Below are 18,355 nucleotides of genomic sequence, written 5' to 3'. Positions count from 1 at the left end.
AATTATCACTACAATCAAGATGTAGATCAATCCCATCATCCCAAAAAGTTCCCTTGTACCCTACTGTAGTTAGTCCTTCCCCACCCCCTGTCTAGACAATCACTGGTATGTTTACTGTCACTATAGATGAGTTTTGTGTTTTCCAGTATTTTATAGAAATGGAATCATACAGTATATACTCTTGTGTCTGGCTTCTTTCATTCAGTGTAACATTTTTAGAATTTGCCCATGTTACCTTTTTAATTGCTGAGTATTGTTCTGCAATTTGTTTATCCTTCTACCTGTTGATGGACATGTGGATTGTTTCCAGTTTGGGGCTACTATTAATAAAGCTTCTATGGACACCTAGCAGCATTTCAAGGAATACTTTTCCTGCTTAGACTAGCCAGAGTTGGTTTCTGGTGCTTGTTGAAGGCCATGGCTGAAATGGTTTGTACGATCAGAGTTTTGGAGGTGGCGGTGAGAGGATTAAAGATGTGGTTGGTGAGAAAGGCCAGCGCCTGCTCTTGTGAGCTGGAAACAATGGGAAGACACTACAGATACTACAGTATTTTGAGTCTGGAAATGACTGACCAGAATGGCTTTTAAGTTTTTTGTTTTTTGTTTTTTGTTTTGAGACAGAGTCTTGCTCTGTCACCCAGGCTGGAGTGCAGTGGTGTGATCTCGTTCACTACAACCTCCGCCTCCTGGGTTCAAGTGAGTCTCCTGCCTCAGCTGCCCAGGTAGCTAGGATAACAGGCACCCACGATCATGCCTGGCTAATTTTTGTACTTTTAGTAGAGATGGGATTTCACCACATTGACCAGGCTGGTCTCGAACTCCTGACCTCAAGTGATCCACCCATCTCAGCCTCCCACAGTGCTGGGATTACAGGTGTGAGCCACCACACCCAGCCCTAAGGTAGTTTTTAGTAGCAGAGAGAGGCTAAGTTGGAGAGAGTGAGACTATGGCAGGGAGACCAGTTGGATGCCATTTGGAGTAATCCAGGCAAGGAAGAATAAAGGCCTGAATCAAGGAAATGTCCCTGGGGTTTGGAAGGAGGGCACAAATGGAAGAGTTGTCACATGAAAAGAGTTCACAGGATTTGAGGGTCAATTAAATGTCATGGTTATGAGACAGGAAGACTTTCAGAAGGGCTCCCAGAGGGTAGGCTGCAGCCAAATCAAGACATTAGGAAGCAAATTCTTAGAAACCTGGGTGTTTTGGGGTTTGGGGGTTGTAGCTGGGTAGAGTACATTTTTTCCTTACTATGTAATAAAAGCAGGAAGCGGGGCAGGGGTAGAAGGAAGCAGGAGCAGCAGAGTTCACTCGCACACAGATCCAGCAATAAGGAACCCAATTGAATTGTGGTCTGGGTCCCATTAGCCTCAACCTACCTTCTTACCTCAACCTCTTGGCTTGTTAGATATAAAAATGGTCCCATTTTGAAAGTGGGAAACATCTTTCAATTTAACTCCACCTATATTTATTGAACACCTACTATGTTCCTGGTCTCTGTGCTAGGTCCTAGAGTTACAAAATGAGCCTAAGCACCTGAGTTTCAATTGTGAAGGCTGGGCATCAGAGTCATCTGTGAGACTCACGTCCAGGCCCCACCCCTGGAAAACCGGATTCAGGAGGTAGGACCCACTCATCTATATTAAATCAAACAAACAATAACCACAGAAAATGATACAGACAGTTCTGTTATATGGTCGTAAACCACTGATGAATCAGGCCCTGTTATCTGTATCTTATCCTAACAGCCACCCTAACAGGTCGGTATCATCTGCTAGGTAAATATACGCATGTGCACAAGTAATTATAGAAGCAGAGTCATACTGGGAGAAGAAAATATCTATTTATTCAATATTTATTAGGCACCTAGTGCTATGGTTTGACTGTGTCCCCCAAATCTCATGCGCTGGAAACTTAATCCCAGTGCGGTAGTACTGAAAGGTAGGGCATTTAAGAGGTGGTTGGATAGTGAGAGCTCTGCCCTCATGAATGAATTCATGGGTTAACGGACTAATGGGTTAATGGATTAAATCAAGAGAGTAGAACTGGTGGTTTTCTAAGAAGGGGAAGAAAAGAGGCTGAGCCCAGTGGCTCATGCCTGTGATCCCAACACTTTGGGAGGTCGAGGTGGGAGACGGTTTGAGAGCAGTAGTTAAAAACCAGCCTGGGTGACACAAGGAGACCATGTCTCTACAAAAAAATCAGAAGCCAGGCGTGGTGGCTCACGCCTGTAATCCCAACATTTTGGGAGGCCAAGGCAGTGGATCACTTGAAGTCAGGAATTTGAGACTAGCCTGGTCAACAGTGTGAAACCTCATCTCTACTAAAAGTACAAAATTAGCCTGGTGTGGTGGTGCACACCTGTGGTCCCAGCTACTTGGGAGGCTGCCGCAAGAGAATCGCCTGAACCCAGGAAGCGGAAGTTGCAGTGAGCTGAGATTGTACCACTGCCCTCCATCCTGGGCAACAGAGTGAGACTCCATCTCATAAATAAATAAATGAATAAATAAATAAATTAGCTGAGTGTGGTGGTGCGCACCTATAGTCCCAGCTACTCCGGAGGCCTAGGTGGAACGACAGCTTGAGCCCTGGAGGTCGAGGCTGCAGTGAGCTGTGATCACACCACTGCACTCCAGCCTGGGTGACAGAGTGAGACCCTGTCTCAAAAAATGATTAGTAGTAAATACACTTTGAAAATGAAAAAAAAAGAAGAGGAGAAAAACCTGAGCAAGCAGTAGCACGCTCAGCCTCTCACCATGTGATCCCTTGCCCTACCCTGGGGACGCCGCACAGTCCCCACCAGCATGAAGGTCCCCCCTGCCGAGAAGACCTTGGACTTCTCAGTCTCCATAACTGTAAGAAATAAATCCTTTCCTTTACAAATTACCCAGATTCAGGGATTTTGTTATAAGCAACATAAAACTGACTAAGACGCTAAGAGTATCAGGTGCTGGGCTAGGTTCTAGAGCTACAAAGATGAAATGAACACAACATCACCGCGCAGAAGGTCTGGCAAGTATACAGGCATAAAAATCTCAGATCGTAATACGGAACTGAACCCTGTTCCAACAGTTATGTACAATGGGTGACGGAACAGCCAGAGTCCCAAAGTCACATCACTGTGATGGGAAAGTACCTGAGGAGATCCCATTTAAGCCAAATTTTAAATAATAAAGAGGAGTTCACCAGGTCCACAAAAGGGAGAAGGCCCATTCAGGCTGAGGAAACCTCGTGTACCCAGATGGGCGTGAGAGAGAGGCACGCTGAAACAAGCGAGAGAATTCAACTGCTTCATGGATGGATGAACCTATTTGGAGTAGAGAGACCGGAGCAAAGAAGGCAGGAAAGGTTGGCAGGTGCTGGATACTGAAGGGACCTTATTTATGAAATTAGATATTCAGTGTTTGTCCTACAGACCTGTGGTTTTCAAACTATACTCAGTGGAACTGTGAGTGCTCCTTGGAGTCCACACAGGGGTCGTCTGGGGGTGGGCAGTGGGGCCAGGTGGGCAAGGCTCTGGGTCTCCCATTCCTGTTTCAATCAACTTTGCTTTTACTTACTTTATGGTTGGCATCAGTGAAATGCTTTTTCTTTTAAATAAAGGGTTTCACAATTGGGGAAAGTTGAAAAATCATAGCTTAGGCAATGACCAAGCCTTGAAGAATTTTAAGCAGGAAAGCGGCATGAGTTTCCAAGGTGGAAAGACTTGGAAACAGCGGCAAATGCTGAGGAGACGTCAGGAAAACAAGTACTGAAAGTGTGCTTTGGGTTTGGCTATTGGAAAGTGACCTTCCTGAAACAGTTGGTAGGGAGTACGGGTGTTGGAGAGAGCGGAGAACAGAATGCAGAGGATATTGGAATAAATGGGAGGAGAAACTGTGGAGCTAGGGAGTGGAGACGGTGCTCTTAGTCTTAGATATAAAGCAACAGAAGGAAATTTGGCAATAGCCAGGGGGAATTTCTCTAACTCACAAGTCCCTCTTCTTAGGTAAGCGATTTCCCAACTACAAGGTCACAGGGGCAGACTCTCAGGAGCCATGTTTGTACACAGCTGCCTCCTTAACTATGGTTGATTGGCCTTTGGTGGGGGTACGGCATCCAAGCTGGGCCAATACTTTCCCCAAGAAATTCAGATTTGGGGCCTAGAGAGAAAGCCCATCCTCTCTGGTTAGTTGGGTAGTGTTGGGAGCTGCTGCCTGGAGAGTCAGATGAAGTAAGCTGCAGATGTGCAGATGGACAGACAGGACAGACAGGAATGAGCTGCTGGCTTTACAGGCCCCCGTTCTAAATCCTTCTCAAGGTTCAAGGAAAGCCAGCCATTTGGGTTCTGGGTGAAACTAGCCCAACAGGAACCCTTTGTTTTCATTAACTCACATCGTTTCTCTTACAACAAAAATAATCCTTTCTGGTACAGATGGTGTATGATTTTCTTTCCCTTTTTTCCAAAGAGAGAAGAATGGTCAGTAGAGAGTTTGAAGACATAGAGAAAGAGTGGATAACTGATAGAGCCATTCTCCAAAAAGAACAGAAGGGGTGGAGTCCCTAGAGCACAGATCAGGAGTGGCAGAAAGAGATGCCACCTTCCTCTGAGACAGGTGGGTAAGAAGTGAGAAAAGTGTGAACATAGATGAGTATGTGGGCTGGGGGCAGAAGAGTGTTCCTAATGACTCTTATTTTCTTTTTGAAGACTCAATGTGGTCTACAAATCATGAGTAGGGTGGGGCACATTTGCTGGGAGACTTGAGGAGAGTGGCAAGGTTTGAGAACAGCCGTTGTGCCAGCGGGCCAGGGATCTGGTCACAGACAAATAATACAAAGACGGCTGCGGCCGGGTGCAGTGGCTCACGCCTGTAATCCCAGCACTTTGGGAGGCTGAGGCGGGTGGATCACCTGAAGTCAGGCATTCGAGACCAGCCTGGCCAACATGGTGAAACCCCATCTCTACTTAAAATACAAAAATTAGCTGGGTGTGGTGGTGGGCGCCTGTAATCCTAGCTACTCAGAAGGCTGAGACACAAGAATCACTTGAACCCAGGAGGCGGAGGTTACAGTGAGCCAAGATTGCGCCACTGGACTCCAGCCTGGGCGACAAGAGCAAAACTCCATCTCAAAAAAAAAAAAAAAGACAGTTGAGAATCCTAAGCATGTGCTGGTGAATGCAGTGATAGAGTCTCCCTAAAAGCCTTCACTGATTTGCCTACCTATTCCCCCTTAAAATACAAATCAGGCCACGGACAGCAGCTCATACCTGTAATCCCAGTACTTTGGGAGGCTGAGGCAGGGAGGATCCCTTGAGCTCCGGAGTTCCAGACCAGCCCTGGCAATAATAGTGAGACCCATCTCTACAAAACATACAAATATTAGCCAGGTGTGTGGCAAGCACCTGTAGTTCCAACTACTCGGGAGGCTGAGGACGGAGGATCACTTGAGCCTGGGAGGTCGAGGCTGCAGTGAGTTATGATCACACCACTGCACTCCAGCACAAATTAGATGATATCATTCCTCTGTTTAGATTTTTCAAATGGCTTCCTACTGCTTTAAAATAGAAATTATTTCTAATCTTGCTCAGTAACTAGGAGAGGGGAAAGCAGAAGGAAAATGTATGGATCGATCCCAAGCTGTGGGTATGAAACTGCCCTGAGGTGGAGGGTGAGACAGGGTGGATACCAACAGCCTGGGAGAAAAAAGGAATACTGGGGTGGGGGTGGGAGTGGGAATGTGAGTATGAAGTGAATATATGGGAATGAGACAACTAGAGACATCTGTGCTGAGCTTGTGCATGGGATGTTCTGGGTGAGACAATGGCACAAGGTGGGAACATTTAAGGACTTTCTGAAGTGACATATTTTGAGATAAATTTCTCCCCTTTCTATGAATAGCACTAGCTATTACCCAGTCACCCAGATCTGCAACCTGGAGTCATCTGAGGAGTTGTCTTTATTTTTAACTCCTCCTCACATTTGGTTGGCCATCAGATTCCTTCAATGTTATTTATTTATTTTTATTTAGCTTTTTGAGACGGAGTTTCGCTCTGTCGTCCAGGCTGGAGTGCAGTGGCCGCCATCTTGGCTCACTGCAAGCTCCGCCTCTTGGGTTCACACCATTCTCCTGCCTCAGCGTCCCGAGTAGCTTGGACTACAGGTGCCCACCACCACGCTTGGCTAATTTTTTGTATTTTTAGTAGAGATGGGGTTTCACCGTGTTAGCCAGGATGGTCTCGATCCCCTGAGCTTGTGATCTGCCCGCCTTGACCTCCCAAAGTGCTGGGATTACAGGCGTGAGCCACCACGCCTGGCCCTCAATTTTATTTCTTAAACATCTCTTGCTTGCAATTGCATCAGTTGAAAATGTCCCACTCTCTATTAAAAGACAAATAACATTATGTCATTCCCATGCTTAAATTCTTCCAATGGCTTTCCTTCACTTTAATATACACAGTCCTTAGCATGGCGTACAAGGTTCTTTGTAATGTTTGTATTGATGGTACGATCCTTTCCGATACAGATGGCGTATGTATCAGAAATTCATTTCTTCTTTTCTAAAGCCATATTCTCGATTTACAATGCTTGAAGATCATGTGTTTCTTTTGCTTCTGTGCTTCAGTCAAAATAGTTCCTTGTGACTAAGTCTTTTGATCCTTTGAAAGACATTACTTGCCTTTTCTTGGATCTTACTTTTTCAAGACTGTTCATATCTACAGAGATATGAGAACCCTAATTTCCTTCCTTAGTAGAAATGACTATCAGATTATAGTAGGCCCCTGTAAATACTCAAAGACTCCTGGCACAGAACTTACCATAGTCTGAGAGTTGCAGGGGTAAAAGATTATTTATTTCACCTATAAGTCTCACAGCCTATTTATTTATTTAGAGACAGAGATTTATTTAGAGACAGCTCTTGTTACCCAGGCTGGAGTGCAATGGTGCAATCTCGGCTCACTGCAACCCCCACTTCCTGGGTTCAAGCGATTCTCTTGCCTCAGTCTCCCAAGTACCTGGGATTATAGGCATGCGCCACCATGCCTGGCTAATTTTGTATTTTTAATAGAGACAGGGTTTCACCATGTTGGCGAGGCTGGTCTTAAACTCCTGGCCTCAGGTGATCCGCCTGCCTCAGCCTCCCAAAGTGCTGAGACTACAGGCGTGAGCCACCGCGCCTGGTCATTTTTTTTTTTTTTGAGATGGAGTTTCCCTCTTGTCGTCCAGGCTGGAGTGCAATGGCATGGTCTCAGCTCACTGCAACCTCCGCCTCCCTGGTTCAAGCAATTCTCCTGCCTCAGCCTCCCAAGTAGCTGGGATTACAGGCACGTGCCACCATGCCTGGGTAATTTTTGTATTTTTAGTAGAGACAGGGTTTCACCATGTTGGCTAGACTGGTTTTGAACTCCTGACCACAAGTGATCTGCCTGCCTTGGCCTCCCAAAATGCTAGGATTACAGGTGTGGGCCACCGTGCCCAGCCTCCCAGAGCCTATTATAAGGTCTGGCCAGAATAAATGCTCAATGAATATTATTGAATGAAAGAAAAATGAGTGAATGTTGATGTCCCTTAGTTGATGGTAGAAGTTGGGGTACAGGACTGTGAGTCAGGGGCCGAAGTCCTGGATGAGTGTGAGTATTAAATAGCTGTCTTTTGTGGGGCTGAGCCATCAGCATCTTCTTACAGGGAAATTGCCTTGAGTGCTAGTCAGCCGTCCTGCAGCCCCCACCCTTGTAGAAATGATTAGCTTGAATGTTTCCATCCCTCTACTGGCTTGCCAGGCACCCACTACCTGTGTGGCCTGATATGAGAAGATGAGCTGGGCGAATGCAATTGTCTCCTGGGATCTGGGAGTTGGGAAACAGATTGAAGCAATTAACACCAGGAGCCTAAGTTGAAAGGCTGTATAAAGAATTGTCAGCTGGGCACTGCGGCTCACGCCTGTAACCCCAGCACTTTGGGAGGCCGAGGCGGGCAGATCACTTGAGGTCAGGAGTTCGAGACCAGCCTGGCCAACATGGTGAAACTCTGTTTCTACTAAAAATACAAAAATTAATCGGGCATGGTGGCATGCACCTGTAATCCTAGCTACTCAGGAGGCTGAGACAGGAGAATCTCCTGAACCCAGGAGGCAGAGGTTGCAGTGAGCTGAGATTGTGCCATTGAACTCCACCCTGGGCAACAAGAGCGAAACTGCGTCTCAGAAAAAGGAAAAAAAAAAAATAATAATAATTGTCAAGAAATATCTAGCAGAAGTTGCAGAGTGGCCCTGAAACTTATTTTTATAACCTGTACAATGTTTTGTAATATTTTGAAAGGGTTGTCAATATTTGAAAATAGGGAGATTTCACATGAAAATCAGGCTGTTTGGCTTCTCTCATTAAATCTGAGGTCTGGTATGGCAGGAACTGACTGGAACTGAGGATACAGGGCACATGCTTTCTGTTTGTCATAGCCTCCACCACCCCATGCTGCTCACACCTGGAAAGTTTCATTGTTTTATACTACCTGCTGGGCATCTCTAGAGGAATCAGTAGCAATGATAGATTCTATGCAAACCAGGTTCACAGGGGAGCAGAACCTAGAAGAAAGCAGAAAGGAAAGTTGATGGGGTTGGGCAAGTAGGAAAGAAAGAGGATGCAGATGACAAGAGACAAAACCAGTTCTAAGAGTTGCCTGAGTTTCTGCCCTTGTGAATTCCAGTAGTGCCCACAGTCACCCTCATTGCAATTTCCTTTTCTTGAGATAATCTGCAACGCAATTAGCCAGACTAAGTCAGGGAGTTACTAGAAATTGTTGGATAACAGCAACAAGGAAAGTAAGACAGTGTAAGGCTCTTGCTGACTGTGTATCCTGACCAAGGAGTACCAGGGAGGAGAGATTGAACAACCTCTGCTCAAGAGGATGTATGGTCAACAGTGTTCTCAGAGGAAATCAGCAGCTTTCAGGAAGAACTATGGCTGTCCAGGGTTCCAGAGGGTTCATAGAGAGGGACTGAGAAGTCTGGGGAGAAGAAATTTGGAAGACTTTTAAGGTTTGATACTTTATATTCTTTTAGAGTGCAGACTGGGCCTAGTAAGGAGCTTTTACTGTGTGTTGAATAGAGAGGTTTGTATTTCAGCCAAGAAAGCTTCCCGAGGGGGTGGCATAAGAGCAGTGTTTTACAGAGAAGATGAAAGGGAGATTGCTACACGGGCAGACAGAGTTACAACTGCAAAGGCAGAATTCTTAAGGGGAGGGAGGGCAGTTAGCAGTTAGGATCTGGCGTCATGCAGCCTGTGTTTGGCCTGAGTCACCTGGCAATTTATTTTCATATCTTGGGACCTTGGTTTCCATTATTATACTAAAAATACAAAAATTAGCCAGATGTGGTGGCACATGCCTATAATCCCACCTACTCAGGAGGCTGAGACAGGAGAATCACTTGAACCTGGGAGGAGGAGGTTGCAGTGGGCCGAGATTGTGCCACTTCACTCCAGCCTGGGCAGTAGAGCAAAAGTTTGTCTCACCAAAAAAAAAAAAAAAAAAAAAAAAAAAAAAAAAAAAAAAAAATTGAGGATAATAATATTGTATTTCTTTTATTCTAAGACCCACTGCTCCCACCCCATCCCACTTTAATGTTTCTTTATTTAGGACCTATCTTACAATTGACACCCCAAAATGCTTGCTTTACCACAGGGCAAGGAAAAAAAATTGTGACAGTGTTATCACTAACTGGGTATATGCAAATTTAGCCATCCACAGAAAGATGTTCACTTGATAATTAGCTTAGTTATTTGCCTTTGTGGTGCCATGCAGTTGAATTTTAATTTGAACCCCAAAGTGTCACTTTAGGTATCTTCTAAAAGGCTACACTGTGGTGGAGTATTAAAATAATAAGTTATTGTATATGCAGATTAGCTGTCACACATCAGGAATGCAACCAAATGTAGCAGAGATTGCCAACGCTCTTGGTAAATCTGACATTGAAGTTACAATGTTGGGGAAGCTAGGCCTGACCACTGATGTGCTTGAGGACCCTGAATATTTAACAGTCAATAGTCTGTTTTTAGCTAACAAGAAAAGCTGTATAGATTCCAGGGATATACAATTAAAAAAAGAAATCAAGTGTATAAGCAAAGAATAAATGTATATAATGCTTCTATATTCTTTGAAATGCCTCAAAATTATACTGTTAATTTTTCTTTGTCCTTCCTTCCTTTCTTTTTTTCCCTTTCTTTTTTTTTTTTTTGTTTGATACAGCGTTTTGCTTTGTCTACCCAGGCTGGAGTGCAGTGGCACAATCATGGCTCACTGCGGTCTTGACTTCCTAGGCTTAAGTGACCCTCCCACCTCAGCCTCCTGAGTAACTGGGACTATAACTGGGACTATAGGCATGTGCCTGGCTAATTTTTGTATTTTTTTGTAGAGTTGTAGAGACAGGAGTTCACCATGTTGCCCAGGCTCGTCTGGAACTCCTGGAGCAAGGGATCTGCTCACCTCGGCCTTCCAAAGTGCTGGGATTACAGGTGTGAGCCACCATGCCCTGTCTATACTGTTAATTTCTAAAGATGCTAAAAAGATCAAGATATCTCTTGATGGGTTATAAAAAACAGTATGTCATCATGCCATACTTAGCCAGATGGTCAGAAAGTTATATTAAGACTTTAGAAGGCTAGGTGCGTGGCTCACACCTGTAATCCCAGCATTTTGGGAGGCTGAGACAGGAGGATCACTTGAGGCCACGAGTTTGAGACCAGCCTGGGGAATGGAACGAAATTATTTCTGAGACAAACAAAAACCTCAGACAGTGAAAGTGAGAGAGCTTAGACTTAAGCCCTTTGATTATAGTACTGAAGAGGCAAATGGTACAATTACAATAGCCAACATTTACTGAATGATTGATATGTGGCACTGTGTTAACCGTACAACTTTATCACATCTGTGGTGTTATGTTCATTTTAAAGTGAGAAAGCTGGGACCTAAATCCAGGAGGTTTGCCTCCAGATTCTCACTCAGAGCCACTATGCTGTTAGAACACCCTACGTATGCATTTTTATAGATACGCCCATGCTTTTTAGGTTGCCTTAAAAATTATTCATTACATATAAGACATCCTTGTACTTTTTACAATCAATGGCATCTTAAAATCAAGGAGTATGGTAAATACCTGCCGTAGGATCAGATGATAAGTATCTTAAAGTGCTTCTAGAAAGAGTGGATTAGAGGGGCAGGTGTTACAAGGTGAGTATGCTGAGCCTGGTCTTCAGAACCCCACCACTGCAGAACAGGTGAAAACCACCGGGAGTAGTGTCAGTAAAGCCGGAGTGCTTTCTGCAGTTTTGAGAGGAGTTCCTCCACACGAAGCACCCTACCTCCCCTACCCGCCTAAATCTATGTCCAACCCAAACGGCAGCTCCTTCAGGAAGTGGTCTGTGGCTATATGAGAAGATGCACATGGGAGCAATTTTCAAATTATGAAGGGATGGAACCAATACGTGAAAGATGGATTTTATCACTAAAGTTATCCTCGCTCCTCTCCTGGCCTCAGTTTCTCTAAACTGAAAGGAAGAGGTGGCTTAGCCTATCTCTTCCTTTTATAATTTCTGCCTCTAACCTCTTCAGATTTCTGCCAATCTGCTTTGAAAAGCAAATTTCCTTCCTCAGACCTGCAGGAGGCGGCTCCTCCGGGCTGGCAGCTCAGCAGGGCGGGGCTCGGGGAGCAGGAGAAGAGGCGGGGGCTCGGAGGGAAGCGCGGCCGCAGCCACGTGACTTCCTTCCCAAGGAGCCTCAGCTGCCGGCCTCCCAGCAACCGGTACGTCCCGCCTAGCGACGCCTGCGCATCCCGGTTGGCCCTCGGGGGCGGTTGTGGCAAGGCGGTGCCCACGGTCGGGATGCTCATTGGCTCGCGCTGCCGTCGATCAGACCCGTTGCCCGGGCGCCCGCAGGCGGTGCTGTCGGATGCCCCGCCCCTTGGCCGCCAGGTTCGTGGCTGGCTGGCCGCTGCTGTCACTCCCCGGCCGTTTCCCTGCGGCCAGCGCTCTACTTGGGGCGGGAGGAAGAGGGGCCGGACTGGGGCCTGACGAGCCGTAGCCGTCTTCGCGGCTGCTATGACCAGCGGGCTAGGCGCCCTCCGCAGCTCCGCGCAACGCTAGTCGCGGCCGTGCGCCCGCCGTAGCCGTCTGCGTCCCCAGCGCGGCCGCTCCCGCGGCCCCCTCGGCTCCCTCGGCTCTGCCAGCGCCGCCTGCGAGGCGAGGCGAGGCGGAGGCAGGATGAAGATGACGGTGGATTTCGAGGAGTGTCTGAAGGACTCGCCCCGCTTCAGGTAACCGGCACGGCCGCCCGGCGTCACCGCGGAGCTGCCTTCTCGGCGCTGGGGGCGTGAAAGCCGGGCCCGCGCACCGGGAGGAGGCCCCGCCGTCCGCGCCTTCCGACGGGGCGAGCGGCCGTTGCCGCCGCTTCCAGCCTGCGAGGGCACTGCAGTCCCCACCGAGCCTTCCCGAGGGGCGAGGAAGTGGCGGGGACGGGGACGGGGACGTCGCCTCCTCTTTTCTTTCCTCGCCCTCTGCCGGGCCGGAGCGCCCCGAAGGCCGGCGCACCCGCTCCCGCTGGGGGAAATGGGGTGCAGCCGCGCTCCCGAAGTCTCGTCCCCTTCACGGGCGCTCGCTCTCGCCCCCTTCCTCCTCTGGCTGCTCTTCCTTCCCCCTTCCTTCCGCCCCTTCTTGGTTTCCACCCCCTCCCCACCCCCTCTTTGAGGGAGCTTTCAGGGCATCCTCTGGCAGTTCACTTAGTTCCTCTTTGCGCTTTTCTGCCCCGCTTCCCCGGGGAGGAGGGAGTAGGGGGCGAACTGGGACGCCGGCTTCTGCTTCGCGGTGCCCCCGGCCAGAGCGACTCTCCGGAGGGCGCCGGCGGTGGGTGCGTGGGGGAATCGCGGGGGGAAGCGCTGTGACCAGCCGCGGTCCATGGACCCTAGTTGGTGACTACCTGCTTTTCTTTCCACTTACGCTGGTTGAAGGGGGCGCAGCTGTCGAGGGGTACTGGGCTGAGGGCGGAGGACTAGGAGAAAAGTGCATTTCTGTTTTGAGAACGGAAGTAGGAGGGCCGTGAAGATTGCCTGTGTGTTCCTCTTCCAGCAGCCTCTGCCTTGGAGGGCCCGGATCACAGTCGGATGCTCCCAGTGGATCTGTCACAGAGCTGACAGGGGGGCACTACGACTCACATGGGCTGCCCTTCTTTCCATGTGAGTGGCCGTCCAGGACACAGGTTCTTTCTGTTTGGAGTATGGTAGGAAACTCTTGAGTTGTTTTGGACAATGGAGTTTTTTCTAGGTTGCATTTTACAGGGCTGGCCACAGTCCTTACAAATGTAAGGCCTTAATACTTCCGTTAGATAGTGACATTTCTTGAAAGCTTCCTCTGAACGTCGGCGTGTGTGTGCCCGCTGATGTCTGGGCCAAACCTGGATTGTAAATTGCATCTTCTGCCTGGGAACTAACTGTTCTCATCCTTAACACTGTTAATTGGATTTCTTATTCTCCTTTCAGTGAAAAGCAAGGAAAAGAATTGTAAAACTAAAGAACTGATACTTAGAAAAAATTTAAGAACACTTTTTGCCTTTGCCCTTTGATGATTTTGGGGTGTTAATTTTATTGGAGCTTAGGGCTATTGCTTACTTAACAAAACCCACTTCCTTCGATAGCTGTTGTTGCCATTCGTTTTTGAAACTTTGATGTTCTGCATAATTGAAGGACTCAAGAGACACAAATAGATTGGCTAGGACAGGCGTGCAGGTTGATTTCCAGAACAGTGTGGCAAGTAGAGTAATTTTTAAAGTGCACCTTAGAAAGCTTTTTGTGAAATTTTGTTACTATGACTCAGCTATTTATTTTTAAGTGAAATAATCACAGCATTTTTCTCTTAGAAGATGTAGCTTTGAACTCCCTTTGTTTCACATTAAATTTTTTTTTTTAAAGTTGAGAGAAGTGATTTGGAAATACTTCTAGCTACTGGGGTTGGTCACAAACCATGTGATGTCTTTTTGAAATAAAGGAATCATTGAATATAAAATGAGAGGGCAAGATACTGATTAAAGTTGTAGGGAATATTATAGTGAACTTTTATTAAGCTCGATTGTAACATAAATTCTATGTTAATTAAAATATTAGAGGTTTTCAAGAGTTGTTTCCCATATTCCAATTATTGTTAGCTGCAAATTGGGAAGAGATATCAATTTCAATAAATTCAACATCTTATATACATTTTGGGGACAAATTAGATTTGCAATAGAGGGAAGACTGCCAAGAAATAGAAGTTTCATTATTCATATTCTTAATTTTTTATGTTTTTTCCATAATCCTGTTACTATGAGGACTTGTGTAGCATTTGAAAAGAATATTTCAGAAGTCTTCGTTCACATGTTGTATGTATAAGAAGAGCTTTACTTTTGAGCGTATTGTGTATGTTGAGTGATAGTGAAACTTGCATCAAAATGAAAAAACTTGTGAGGTCTGGGGCTTGTTTTTTGATAGTAAGGCAGCTGCACTTGTCTCCTGATCTATTGTGCTGTCTTTAAACTAATACCTATTTTTATTCATAAATGAATCTTACGGCTTTTAAGTCTAATGTGTGCACATAACTGCCTTGGTGCTGTAGAATTAATGCAAAAGGCACATCTTGCTGATGAAAATTTCATCACTGTTGGAGCTTTAAACATTCATTTTCCTGTTAAATCAATGAGGAGAATACAAGGGGACTGGTTGAAACAGGGAGAAGGATGTTGCAGTTGCAACATTGTCTTTTGTAGTTTGAATAGTCAATGGTTACTTTTACATCCCAGTGAACATTTTTTTGTTTTGGATTGGAGGGTTCATTTCGTTGTGTAATTTTGGGTTCCCTTTTTGGTTTTTTAAATACCAGTTTAAAATCAGCTTAAAGGTCAAAATCTTGTTCATCTAAAATCTAAAAACCTTGTTCATCTAAAAATCTACAGGAATGTAAAGTGCTTAAGTATACTTTTTTTTTGAGTGGAAATTTTGTATTTTGGCCAAAATATGTTGAAGTTTGAATTTGTTTGGGCCCTACATTGTATGTAGTTGCATGTAGTAGGTCTTTAAAACTTTACAAAACCTCCGTAAAAATACTGCTTTTGTTTTATTTAAACATACTCTTGGACTGAACACTGTGGCTCACATCTGTAATTCAAGCACTTTGGGAGGCCGAGGCCGGCCGATCACTTAAGGTCAGGAGTTTGACACCAGCCTGGCCAACATGGTAAAACCCCATCTCTACTGAAAATACAAAAATTAGCCAGGTGTGGTAGTGTGCACCTGTAATCCCAGCTACTTGGAAGAATGAGGCATGAGAACTGCTTGAACCCGGGAGGCAGAGGCTGCAGTGAGCTGAGGTCGCGCCACTGCACTCCAGCCTGGGCAACAGAGGGAGACTGTCTCAAAACAAACAAACAAACAAAAACCCAAAACGTATTCTGTTTTATTTAGGAAGTGAATATCTGTTTGAAATAAAACGTAAAATAAATCAATAAATAAAAATCTTTCTGAATTATGAGAGATTTTTGTCCTGAGCAGTGTTCAAGTATAAAAATACTATGGCTGGTGCAGTGGTTCATGCCTGTAATCGCAGCAGTTTGGGAGGCTGAGACAAGAGGATCGCTTGAGGCCAGGAGTTTGAGACCAACCTGGGCAACAAAGTGAGACTCCGTCTCTACAAAAATAAAACAATTAGTTGGACATAGTGGTGTGCACCTGTGATTCCAGCTACACGGGAAGCTGAGGCAGAAGAATTTGTTGAGGCGGGAGGTCAAGGCTGCAGTGAGCTATGTTCACACCTCTGCACTCGAGCCTGGGTGACAGAGCTAGACTCTCTCTCTCTCTCTCAAAAAAGAAAAAAAAAATTGGCCTTAGCCTTAGTATGCTTTAGTTTTTATCTGATAATTTATTTTTATCGTTTAACAATGTCTATCATACACCATCCTGAAGGTTTTTCATTTCTAGATTCTATTTCAGATATGATTCTTGTTCAGTAACTTAGAATCACTTGTTTTTTTAAAAAGGTGTTTGTGGGTGAATTTTGTTTGACAGAGTGAGTCTTACTTTGCTATCCAGGGTGGTCTCCAACTCCTGGACTCAGGTTCCCCTGCCTCAGCCTCCTGAGTAGCTGGGATTACAGGTATGAGTCACCATGCCCAGCCAGGTGAAAGGTTTTAATGGGTGAAAGACATTGTAATAAAATGTGAGTACTAAATACACCTCAGTTATGTGTTGCTATTAAGTCTGGATTGGTGCCAATCCTGTCTCCTTCCTTTGCCTTCCATCTTTAGAATAAACTTTTAGCAACTGGCAGTTAATACAGTGGGCAAGGGCTAAGGGGAAATGTGTGTGTGTGTTTTTTAATCTCAGAAGCAGTAGAATGGAATTATAAAGTAATTTTATTATGAACCAAAATACAGAAATCCTGACTGGGTGTGGTGGCTCACACCTGTAATCTTAGCACTTTGGGAGGCCGAGGTGGGTGGATCACTTGCAGTCAGGAGTTTGAAACCAGCCTGGCCAACATGGTGAAAAACCATCTCTACTAAAAATACAAAAAAATTAGGGGGGTGTAGTGGCGGGCACCTGTAATCCCAGCTACTCGGGAGGCTGAGGCAGGAGAATCGCTTGAACCTGGGAGGTGGAGGTTGCATTGAGCTAAGATGGTGTTGCTGTACTCCAGCCTGGGGGACAGAGTGAGTGTCAGTCTTGAAAAAAAAAAAAAAAAAAAAAAAAAGTCTTGTAGGTGGGGTGCAATGGCTTACATTTGTAATCCTAGCACTTTGGGAGGCCAAGGTGGAAGGCTCACTTGAGCCCAGGACTTCGAGACCAGCCTGGGCAACATAGAGACCTTGTCTCTAATTTTAATCTTAAAAAAAAAAAAAAAAAAAAAGCTTGTAAAGTAGGACTTATCCTCATTTTAAAAATGTGTGTGTGTGTGTGTTTTGTTTTGTTTTTTTTGAGACGGAGTCTCACGCTGTCGCCCAGGCTGGAGTGCAGTGGTGCGATCTCCGCTCACTGCAACCTCCACTTCCCGGGTTCAGGTGATTCTCCTGCCTCAGCCTCCCAAGTAGCTGGGATTACAGGTGCCCACCACCACGCCTGGCTAATTTTTTACTAGAGATGGGGTTTCACCATATTGGCCAGGCTGGTCTTGAACTCCTGACCTTGTGATCCGCCGGCCTTGGCCTCCCATAGTGCTGGGATTACAGGCGTGAACCACCTCGACCAGCCTAAAAAATGTTTTAAAAAATCCGCAACTGGACATTTTGATAGATGAGTTGACTTTTTAAAAATAGTTACTTCTTTTGCTAGTAATTGACTTTCTTAATGGTGGACTTTCACATGGTGGACCTGGAAGGGAATTCACTCGTTTACTCTGTATGTTAAGCCAAAGGCTTCAATTTCATTTGTTAGGCTGGGTGTGGTAGTTTATGCCTATAATCTCAACAGTTTGGGAGGCTGAGGAGGGAGGATCACTCAAGGCCAGGAGTTTGAAATCAACCTAGGCAACAGAGTGAGACCCTGTCTTTATAAAAATTAAAACAACAACAAAAAGTAGCCAAATGTGGTGAATGTGGTGGCCCACGCCTGTAGTCCCAGCTACCCAGGAGGTTGAGGCAGTAGGATTGCGACGCCCTGGAGTTTGAGGTTACAGTGTGCTATGATCATGCCACTGTACTCCACCCTGGAAAACAGAGCAAGACCCTGTCTCTTTAAAAAAAATTATTTAAGAAATTGTGTCAGTTAAATTTGCGTTGTTTATGGTATCTTTTATCATATAGAAATTTAAAAGCTGGCTTTTGTTTATTGCCTAGAAAAGTCTTCCCTAACCCATTATAGTTTTCTGTCATTTTATAGTGATTTTAAGTTTCATGTAATGCAACTGGGTCTTAGTTTTGGTTGTAGAAGATAATCTATTTTCTTCCTAGTGAAAACCACTTGTTCTAACACCTTTGAAAAAATTCATTCTTCATTGATTTAAAATGAATCGCACACCCCTTTTGTGATGTGTGGGAGAACAAATTTCCCCTTGTTACATGTTTTACAAATTTAGTCTTTACAGTGCTTTCTTCTTCAATTTTAGAAGAGGGTATGTCTTTCTATGTATTTTGGCCTTATTTATTTAAAACTTTTATTATGTAAAATTTCAGGGATGATTCAACTACATGGTATTTAGGAAGAGACATACTTTAGATTTAAAGACATAAATAGGTTGAAAGTAAAAGACAAACCATGCAAACAGTACCCAGAAGAGAGGTGGAGTGGCTGTGCTAATAGCAGAGAAAATAGACTTGAAGACAAAAATTACTACAGACAAGTATAGTAAGAGGGCTGGGCGTGGTGGCTCACTTCT

The 18,355-nt window shown here is 45.3% G+C and overlaps 1 protein-coding gene across 6 annotated transcripts in view; it reads left to right on the top strand.

Annotated features, from left to right (window-relative positions):
• Positions 1 to 11,955: 11,955 nt before the first annotated feature.
• Positions 11,956 to 18,355, top strand: part of ACAP2 (ArfGAP with coiled-coil, ankyrin repeat and PH domains 2) — a 177,032-nt gene continuing 170,632 nt past the window's right edge. For 3 of the 6 annotated variants that reach the window (XM_073023764.1, XM_008009595.3, XM_038003092.2), the window contains exon 1: positions 11,956 to 12,279. Coding sequence is in view for 3 of the 6 variants with exons in the window: in XM_008009595.3 (XP_008007786.1) it covers positions 12,227 to 12,279 (53 nt within the window). In the remaining 3 variants the exon portion in view is untranslated. Of the gene's footprint in view, positions 12,280 to 12,930; positions 13,195 to 18,355 lie in introns of those variants that run through there. The other 3 variants (XM_073023763.1, XM_073023762.1, XM_073023760.1) reach the window with 2 other exon arrangements.

This window comes from Chlorocebus sabaeus, chromosome 15 (assembly GCF_047675955.1).
Source record: "Chlorocebus sabaeus isolate Y175 chromosome 15, mChlSab1.0.hap1, whole genome shotgun sequence".
Classification (NCBI taxonomy): domain Eukaryota; kingdom Metazoa; phylum Chordata; class Mammalia; order Primates; family Cercopithecidae; genus Chlorocebus; species Chlorocebus sabaeus.
The sequence above is the reverse complement of the archived record's forward strand: the minus strand, read 5'-3'. Positions and strand labels throughout refer to the sequence as shown.